This window comes from Megalops cyprinoides, chromosome 3, assembly GCF_013368585.1.
Source record: "Megalops cyprinoides isolate fMegCyp1 chromosome 3, fMegCyp1.pri, whole genome shotgun sequence".
Taxonomy (NCBI): domain Eukaryota; kingdom Metazoa; phylum Chordata; class Actinopteri; order Elopiformes; family Megalopidae; genus Megalops; species Megalops cyprinoides.
In genome coordinates, this window is record NC_050585.1 from 53,162,969 (window position 1) to 53,172,968 (window position 10,000).

Sequence of the window (10,000 nt, forward strand, 5' to 3'; positions counted from 1 at the left end):
GAACACTAGCCTAAAGTAGAAGAAACACCCTTTGCTTGCTGGCCACACCCTGCTCGAGCCCCCAAACATAAAAAGGTCTGGGGAACGTTCAGAAAGTTGGAAAGGCTGAACATCATTGCTTTGGAACCATGCCTTTTCCAGCAATCCTGTCATAGTGTTGGGCTGAATTAATAACAGGGTATATTGATTATTATAGAGGTACACAGATTGATGGTTTGCCCTCCTGACATTTAATCAATGGAGCTCACCAGGTTTGGTGTGTAGGAGAAAGTCTTGGAAAGTTTCAAGCTTCTGAAAAATGAAAATCTCATTATTCAAAAAGGCACTTGGGTTTATAACAAGAAAATGTCTTCCCGGTTCTTTATTTGTGAAGATAAATATCAAGCTATTTGATGTTTTCCAATGTTTTGATCATAAAATGTTGTTTTTGAAATGAATGCACCACTGTTCTGTACTGTTATTGCTGTTTATTGGGAAGTTGCTGATGTTTACAGCTAATTTAATAATATTCTTTATTTGATAATAATGCTTTTGATCACTGTTTTTGTGATTATAGTTGTTAGTGCTATTAATTTCTCTGCTCCACTGAAAAGTTGTCGATTTTTCAATTATAAAACAAATCATAATGTTGTAGTGAATATGTTCTTTCTAAATTTCTACTAAATATTCTAACTCAATGCCTCATAAAAACAACTAAATAATATGGTAACTAGATTGCTGTTAACTTTCTAACCATTAACTATGAAGTCCACCAAAAACAGATTAAATGAAACCAGTAGAATTCTCTTTCAACATAAAGCTGATTTAAAGTTTTTAACCTGCTAAACTTTGACCTGTTGCCCTTTCATTAACCTTGCAACTTTTGAACTTCCAGATATTAACCTCTTGAATCTGTCTTTCCAAATTCTTTAAAGGGAACTTTGATAATGAACGGCTGGCTATTGCTAGACAGAGAATCCCGTACAGAATTGGTCGGGTAGTTGACGAATGGCTACTCGACAAAGGTAATAAAAATCAATTAATTAATTAATGACTTAACCATTTAATTAAGTTAACAAGTCCCTGTAAGAGGTGCAGCCCCCCCAACAGAGGTGAAACACAATTTAATTGGCCCTTTTTGACAATCTCCTACCACAGAACATTTCTGATTGGCCTGCCTCATACCTTTGTGACATCATCCCTACCTCAATTTTGTCCACCAAAGTTCAACACTCTTCAGCTCAAACTTTGATAATTCCACTATTGATGAAGTTACACTATTGGCCCTTTCAATGTTCTTCCTCCAAAGAAGAGCAAGGCTACAGTTTCTTATAAAACATCACAGAGGGAACAGATGTAGTGATAGACGTGGTAAGTATTGCTCATCTCTTTGCTACATCTGTATGTTTTAGTACCCACAAACGTCTTCAGTTGTAACACATCAAAGCAAGTTAATCACACAGTAGAGTGGATTCCACAGACGTGTCTGTCTGCTCATTGCTGTACCTCTCCAGCTCGCTGCTTAAAAGAAAACTCAAAATCTGTTTGTGTGAAACATTGCTGCGATGAGTTGATGAGTGTCAGTTTGGAAGGAGGACTGTCAGTGAAAAGCAGGGGATAGCATGGGGTAGCTTACTCCATCCAATTCCTTACACTGGAAAGGGTTCCAACAACTTAGCCGTCTCTAAAAAGAAGTGTGTTTTTTTTCTGGACACGCCGCTCATAGAAGTGGCCAATGAGAGGCTGGTGAGATGCCCAGGCCTCAGCTTACCTCTAACTGGTGCTGCACCTCTTCAGAGCTTAAAATTCTAATAACCCAAAGATAACCCTCGTGTAACCTGTTAACAGCGTTCACCTCAATAACTGTCTGTAAATAGAGATTGGTTGAACTCATCCTGCTTTTTCTGACTGTGTCATTTGTTTGGTCTTGTGAATCATTCTAACTATGCTCTTACTGTTTTCAAACATAATAACAGTGCCAACTTCAAAAACGATTACAAATAACATAAAACAATTGAACACCTTTAAAAGTTAAAGGGACTGATTGTATTTAAGGTCATTTCTACCTTTGCATTGGTATCATTTGCTAAAAAGTCCATCCCAGTTTAAAGCTGGACCGAGATGTGAGTCACTTTCTTTAACCCTTTGAGTGTAAAAGTTCCTGCCTCGTGTTTCATTCATGTCTGTGTTTGGGCTGCTGAAGGTGGTTTATTTTCTGACTGCAATGAAAGGTCCAGCCTCAGTTTCTCCCTTCCTCTCACCCCATGTCACTGACACATGCCTGCTATAACTAATGTGCAATTTTCTCCCATAATTCCGTGCTGTCAGCCTACGGTCACCCAGCTCAGTGCAATCCCCATTTTGCCACTGGCCAATTTCTAATCTCCCAGTACAGTATTTAGTAGCCTCATAAATCTAACACAAAATCTCACAAGCTGCTCGATTCTACCATGAAAGCACTATGCAACAGTTTTGTCTGTTAAAAAACAAATTGCTGGGCCCTATCAATGTCCTGGTAAAGTGGGAGAATAAGACATTATATTAATTATAATTATTCATGTTTATCAAGTGATAGCAGGGTGAGGCCTCAGAACCCCTTCAGGGGTGAAGCTTGCATATGCTGTCAATCACCAACTTGTGCGCCGGTCAAAAAGCTTTATATACCATGGATGGGTTCAAAGGAGTGAGTCATTGAGGGCGTATGGTAGCTGCACCTGTTTTTGGAGTTTGTGAGGCCTACCTGCGCTTTTCCCAAAAGTGCCAATTACAAAGAGGCAGAAGAGGCATTCTTGAGAGACATAGAATGTGAGGGAATAGCCATTTAAAAGCATCCTGCCATACCATAACTACTGCTTTCAGCAAATCGCACAGCGCCCAAAATTATATATGATTATTTCCCATTTCAACATATGCTACTTCACAGAAACCAATCTCAGTTCCCAGGAGAGAAAATGAAAAAAGACACTAATGCACTTCATTCACCCAAGGACTACAACTGCTTCAGGTGGTTTGGGTCATATTTATAAATGTGCAAGCTATATGTTAAAAGGAACTTTTTTCCCCCAATCAAATGCAAATTGCATTCATTTTGCATAGGTCTTTAATTCATATGAATTCATATTCAGTGTTTCTTTGGTTCAGTCTTTAGCATTTGCAGCAATACCACAGAAATTACGCTAGTGAGACAAATACTTTCACATAAATGTAAATGTGTTTAATTATGCACTAGAACAGCAGATTGCATATGCATGTAACACTGATGTAATGTACTGTGAACATAAATTAAGATGATAATAAGTCACAGTTATGAGATGATATGGATCATTACTACACAACAGGATGTCCCTGTTTCTGTGGTCCAGACGTTGTATCTCACAGCCGAGAACAAATGGCAGAAACACCTTTGAGTGACAGCTGTCAGTCATGGGGGAGGATGACACCATAGAGGCCAGCGTATGTTGCTGCATGCTGAGTTACCCAAGCCATGAACTTTGTCCTTCCATCATCAAAACACACACACACACACACACACTTAAAGAAGATCTGTCAGTCACTGCCTCTTATAAACAAATGAAAAGCCTCTTCTCTCCGTAGTGCAGCAGTGCAGTTGGTTCAGATCAGTCACTCAATGATAACACATGACTGACAGCTGTCCCTTTTGTAGTGTTGGTTATGCCCCCCCCCCCCCCATCATAGACAGAACAGAGGAAGTGGGGGAGCAGAGAGGAGGATGGGCAAACACCCGTCGTAGGCATAAGGGGAGGGGACTCTTTCTACTCAAAGGGTTAAAGTTTCTTTAACATGTAGATATTTAAACAGACACAAATAAGAGACATTTAAGCAGAATTTAACCACCTAACAGCAAAACAAACCCAAATCCTAACACTGGAGGCCCAGGGCTTGTACATTGGGCTGGAAGCTGGGGGTGGAGGTGGGGATAACTTGGGGAATATAGAGTTGTACAAAACAGGGACAAATTTAGCAAGGCAAACAGAAATATAACATCTAAACTCCTGTCCTTTACCAGTCACCATATATCCAGTATAGAACTATGTGTTCCCCCAACTAAAAGTGCCATTTTAGTGTCAGCATTCTGATCGCAGATCAGTTATGGATGTACTGTGGGGCCGCTGTGTGGCTGATCCCATTGGCTCGTTCTGAGCCCTTACCCACCTATAGGATCCCTTCTCAAAGTTTCACCCCAACCAGACACCAACTCAGGCTTGCAATTCACAGCGGGCACCGCTATGAAAAAAAAAACAAGGACAAGAACAGACTGCAGGCTGCCAGCCTGGATCTGCATCAAGTCCCTCCCTGCGCTGCCCCCTGGAGGCACCAAGGGGACTGTGTGGAATTCCCCCCAGTGCTTTGCTGAATAGCTGACATTTAATCTGTCACACATGCCATTCAGACAGCAGATCCATTATATTAAAATGAAAGGCCATCTGCAGAGTGAATATGACTGCTACCCATCATCCCAATGTGCTTCCCGCAAGCCAAGTGGAGCCAAACTCCCAGAGGGCTGATCAATACCGCTGGAGCCGCTGTCATCCTGAGTGACGCTGCAGGCACATGTCCTCCAACACGGAGAATGATGTCGCCTCCTTCCCCTCATTACACTAAAGGTCTGTCCCTCCTATCAGGGAGAAAAGGGACAGTTCATGAGTTCAGCGAATCATCACAAAACTACAAGAACAAGAGTGCCATTTTAAAAAACTGGTACGTAAGAGCTGCCAACTACAGTAGCCTTTCTTGGGGTTTGGTCTGTGGCTGCCTGTAAGATCCCTGCAGGAATCCTGCATTTCAGTCACCCAGCCGTCCCATTCAGTATCCTTCAGATGACAGCTCAGCCCACCCACATCCCCTCCCCCTAACCCCTGGCCCCACCCACACCCCCTCCCCCCAGCCCATGGCCTCACCCATATCCCTTCCCCCTAGCCCATGGTCCCACCCACATCCCCACCCCTAGCACAAGGCCCTGCCCATTCCTGTCAGTAACAAGCGTCCCAACTTGACCATATGGACTCTGCTGCTTAGAGGCCTGCAGCACAGAACAGATTGTGATACAAACTCCCACATGTAAGGCAGCAGGGGAAAAAATGCTCAAAAACGAGAGAAAGCCGAGAGCAGCTGAAACCCCTTCCGGTTACTGTTGTCCAAGCTGGTGAGGCATGTCTTCACATGCGCCCCACTGGGTGCAGTTTCAGCGCAGTAATATTACAGCAGTGAGTGCTCTCCTGTTCTCAGAGTCCTTCCACACCGGGCAGCATGTCCTCTTCCCTCTCTGCCCCAGCTGGGTTTATAGCCCGCTGAGGGTACGTGTGCATTGTGTTGTGACTGAAATTAGAAAGGTCCAGTTATTGCTGTTCTTTCTTGCTGTTCAGCAGTGAGCAGCTGGTTTCTGAGACGTGGTGGAAGCCGGTCTTTCTGCTGGGCAGATGTGATGTGAAGATTATAGAAGCAACATGCTAAGCAACAAGGCACTGAAGCCAAAGCTCGGAGTCGCTGGCCATTACTTACCCTGCGTCACTGAATTACACAATATCTCTGTCAGTGAACCCAAAGAACAGGGACCAGGAAGTCTGCCCAACTCACTGCCTTCTCAAAGCCCACTGCTGGCAGAGAAGGAGCGGCATCGTTCAGAGCTTCTCGGGGATTATTTTGCCTCCATAATGTCACACAAAAGGCAATAAACCTGCACGCATCAGTATGCTATGAACAGAGAGCACTGCTGTGGACACTGACCTTTAGAGTCTGAACTGTTTGTCCATTTTTAGGCGCATGTCCTCATTCTAGTGCTGCCTCTCTGTCCCGCCACTGCTGCCCGATGGCTGGGGTTTAGTCCCAGCGTCTCTGTCCCGCCGCTGCTGCCCGATGGCTGGGGTTTAGTCCCGGCGTCTCTGTCCCGCCGCTGCTGCCCGATGGCTGGGGTTTAGTCCCAGCATGTCTGTCGCGCCGCTGCTGCCCGATGGCTGGGGTTTAGTCCCGGCGTCTCTGTCCCGCTCCTGCTGCCCGATGGCTGGGGTTTAGTCCCGGCATTGCTGTCCTGCTGGTGGTGCGTCTCCACACAGCACACGCCTTCCTGTTAAATATGGGGGTTCCTGGTTCCCCGTACCCCCACTTTCCACTCCAAGCCAAGCCCACAAAGAGGCCTCTAACCTAACTCTGCTTTTAAACAGCTCTAATGGAGGATGAGCACTTTGGATAAATCTCCAAATTCTGCTCATTCTGAGGAGGCATGGTGATAATTAGATTACATAAACACATCACTAAACAGCAAACATGAATAAAAAACTAACCTTCTTCATAAAGCCAAGCTTTAGAAAAATGATCTGCTGCCCCCTTACCCTACCCAACCACCAAACAGACTGAAAAACTCAGAGGGTTAAAAAGTTTTCCTGACTGAAAACACAGATAATGTGCTAAATTAAAAACAAACAGCAAAATCTACAGTTCAGCTAAAAATGGTTTCTTCTCATTTCATGCAGTTGGATATGTTTTAAAATTTCAGTGCAATCTGAGAAACCAATTACAAGATCAAGGTCCCTTTAACATTTATTGCCTTTACAGTGGTTCTAGCTATCGACTGATTTAAATTTTAGGATTTTTTCATTCTTGTTTAAATGTGTAAACTGTATGTGTACTCTTTGCGTTTATGTTTGAGGTGGAAAGTGTTTTATGTCAGTAAGACCCTCCCTTTTGTGCTGATTAGCATAAAAGGGGGAGTGGTCACACTGTAAGTGCTGCCTGGTTAGTTTATTTGAATCAAATGATTAGATTTATCCCCAAATCCATTATCCAGTGCATCAGTAATGTTATGGCACAAGAGCCCAACTCAATAACTCTAAAAGGTGAGTTTAACACACTCAGGCAGCACGTCAGTATGAGCCTTGCTTTCAGGCCCTGCTCCCCTCATTGTCTCCAGGTCTGTTCAGTAACTCAGAGCAATGGCTACGTGTTCATTTAAGCGAAAGAGCTTCAGCTCCAGGTCTGATGGGGGAACAAAGATCAGCCCAGCGTGTACAGTGCTAATGTGTATCACAGTGTCCTCAGCTGTTTAAACCTGGTCTTCACAGCGTGTACAGTGCTAATGTGTATCACAGTGTCCTCAGCTGTTTAAACCTGGTCTTCACAGCGTGTACAGTGCTAATGTGTATCACAGTGTCCTCAGCTGTTTAAACCTGGTCTTCACAGCGTGTACAGTGCTAATGTGTACCACAGTGTCCTCAGCTGTTTAAACCTGGTGTTCACATGTAAAGGTCAGGTCACCTGCTCTCCACTTCCTCTGTGGGACGGTAAAGTGAGAACTCATTTACATTGACAACCTGTGAATGCAAGGAATTGTGTAGCTAATCAGTTCAATGAGGGATGGTTAGTTAACTGGGAGTAAAGAGCCATTTTGGGAATTTGAGCAGGGTGCTGGGGTTAATACCCCTACTCTTTAGGTAACTTCCACACAGTCTTTAATGACCACAGTGTGTCCGGGCCTCAGTTTAATGACTCATCCATAAGCCGGTGTCTCCTGCTGCACTGCGTTTCCATCCCTGAACTGGGACATGGCTCTGTGTTCAGTTCAGAAGGAGGAGTGGCTGTGCCGGTGTAGCGAGAACACTTCCAACAGCGTACAGTTTTACTCCAGCAGGTCACCCACCCAAGCGCTGAGCAGGCACAGCCCCCCTTAGCTCCGGCCGTCTGGCACAGGAGCACTGCAGGGCGGTGTGGGTGCCTGCGCTGCCAGATGTGTCCTCTTTTCATTGTTTCATTAGCTTGTGTTTGTCATCTCCAATCCCAGCCATTCTTCCCGTCCTCCCACACCTCTCTCCCCCAAGTCTCCACATCTTCATCTCCCTATCTCCCTCCGCAAAGCAGGCATGAGAAACTCACTGCATTCGGAGGAGCTCTGTCCTAAAAAGAGCCTCAGAAAGAGATGGTTTTATATTCTCATATAGAACACCAGGCAGATCGCAAATAAGCAGGACAAATTGATTTCCTTCCCTTCCCTCCCTTTTTTTGTCGTTTTCTTCCCTCGTTTGTTCGGTGTTTCTGTGGAGGATCCTTCAGCGTGCAGCAGCACATATATTTACCGCACCACTTCTGATGGCATGTATCCGTGCCTCTGGAGACAGTGCTGTGAGACGGGAGCTTCAGACATCATATCTGCTGTTGGAGCAGACACACAGGACAAAGGAGCAGTGCTGAGCGGTCAGGAGCCTGCTCAATGTCTCAGTGCCGTCTGCCCCCGTGTTACACGCTGAGCGCTCTCCGCTCCTCTCCAAGCCAGAGTAATCAGGCCCTCCCACCCAGCGTTAGAGCTCCAGACTGGCCCAAATCTGCACCTCCTCTCTGAGCTCTGACCAAACAAAGTGCAGGTGTGTCCCAACATGGAACATGCCTTCAGTTTTTACTTTCTAACCTTTTTGAAACTGCAGTTTTCATTTTATTTGTATGACAATATGAAAAAGCTTGCGGTGATTTTAGGGTGAGTCCCAAATGTTCCTGGGGATCCTCCTGTGAAAATGTGTATAGTAAAAATCTTAGTAAAATCTTTTGGAAATCGTACGGTGATTCCTGAAGTTACTGTACACATCTGATCCTTGACACATATAATACACAATTAAATATTACACAAAAAGTGAAATATTATGTGAATTAAAGAATTTAATTAAAAAAAAACTAAACACAGCATCTCTCCTCATCGGCTAAATTAGAAACACATTTTCCCCGTCTCTCTATGTACAAGGAGTACAGAGAAGTGTTATGCATGCACAGACATACACACTTCAGAAAGCCCACCCCCTCCAATGTCACGCTGAATTCTCCATCACATTCTTTTGTCAAACACAATTACTTCACCCCGTCAAATAAAATCGCCTACTTCTGTGAGAAAGAGAACACTTAATTACCAAAAAGTGCCTTGCGCCTCGGAGATAGCGACTGCCCACTTCATAATCAACTTTGTCACTCGTTCGTTTGTTCATTCTTTCGTTCGTACGTTCCCTCGTCAGGATTAAAAATAGAGGCTGAAATGAAGTCCGTCTCCTAAGAGTTTATTCAGCATAGCGATCCCTCGCTTCGACAGGACAAACTTCACTTCCTCTCATTCGGTCTCAGACATGGCCGGATCTAGAGGTCTAGAGGTCCCACCCAAATTTTCTGGCCAGAAGCATGTGTAGGCTATATCTGTCAGAGTTGTTACGCTCATTTGGAATCCTGTAGACAAATCACTTTTTTCTGCCCCCCCCCCCCCGATTTCAAACTGTTCCGATTTCAGATTGGTTGGATGGACACGACAAAACTTGGAGATGGAAAAATTAACTGACAGTTCTACAGTGCATGGCTCTTGATTGAAGACTAGATCATAGCGACATTTTTCTCATATATGTAATTTAAAATTGACATATTAAAAAAATCATTGTACATTTATTTTTTGACAGTTTTACTATTATTGGTTTGTGTTGTGCAGTATAAGGGGCATTTCTGGTGGGGTTTAGGACATTGGTGACACCTAATTTAGGACACCTAAATTTCATCACAGCACCCCTAAATAACAATAATAATAATAATAATAACAATAATAATAACAATATAACTTATTAGTATTTTCTGAAATCATTTTTAGCCCTTTAACGTTATATTTTGTGAACTTGTCTGTAGAGACGGCACACACAGTTGCAGGTTCAAATGGCTTTATTTAAACAGGTTTATACCACGGCTTGGTTAAATACTTGTTGCTGATTGGCTGGAGGGGTGTGCATTATTCCCTTCCCCATTATTTCACTTCAGGGTGGTTAACAGCCCCTGAGCCCTCGCCATGGGGCCGCATCACACCACCCTGTCGTGGTTTATTTCCATAGAACTGCACCGCCAGTCGTGCTTAGAAAGTGTCTGGTTTTAATTCCAAGGTGTGAATAGTGTCAAAGAACATTAGCTGACGTAGTTCGCTAGAGATTATTGCCTAATGTTAGCTTTCTGAGTTAGTCTGCTTTCAATTTAATTAATTCCTTACCTGGCTAAATTACGT

The 10,000-nt window shown here is 43.9% G+C and overlaps 1 protein-coding gene across 11 annotated transcripts in view; it reads left to right on the top strand.

Annotated features, from left to right (window-relative positions):
* The window catches only part of nrxn2a (neurexin 2a), a 575,558-nt gene that overhangs the window by 539,019 nt on the left and 26,539 nt on the right, over window positions 1-10,000 (top strand). For 7 of the 11 annotated variants that reach the window (XM_036523412.1, XM_036523417.1, XM_036523414.1 and 4 more), the window contains one exon: window positions 915-1,004. The exons of the other annotated variants lie outside the window; for them this stretch is intronic. In XM_036523412.1, coding sequence (XP_036379305.1) covers window positions 915-1,004 — 90 coding nt within the window. The remainder of the gene's footprint in view (window positions 1-914; window positions 1,005-10,000) is intronic. 11 annotated transcript variants of the gene reach the window in all.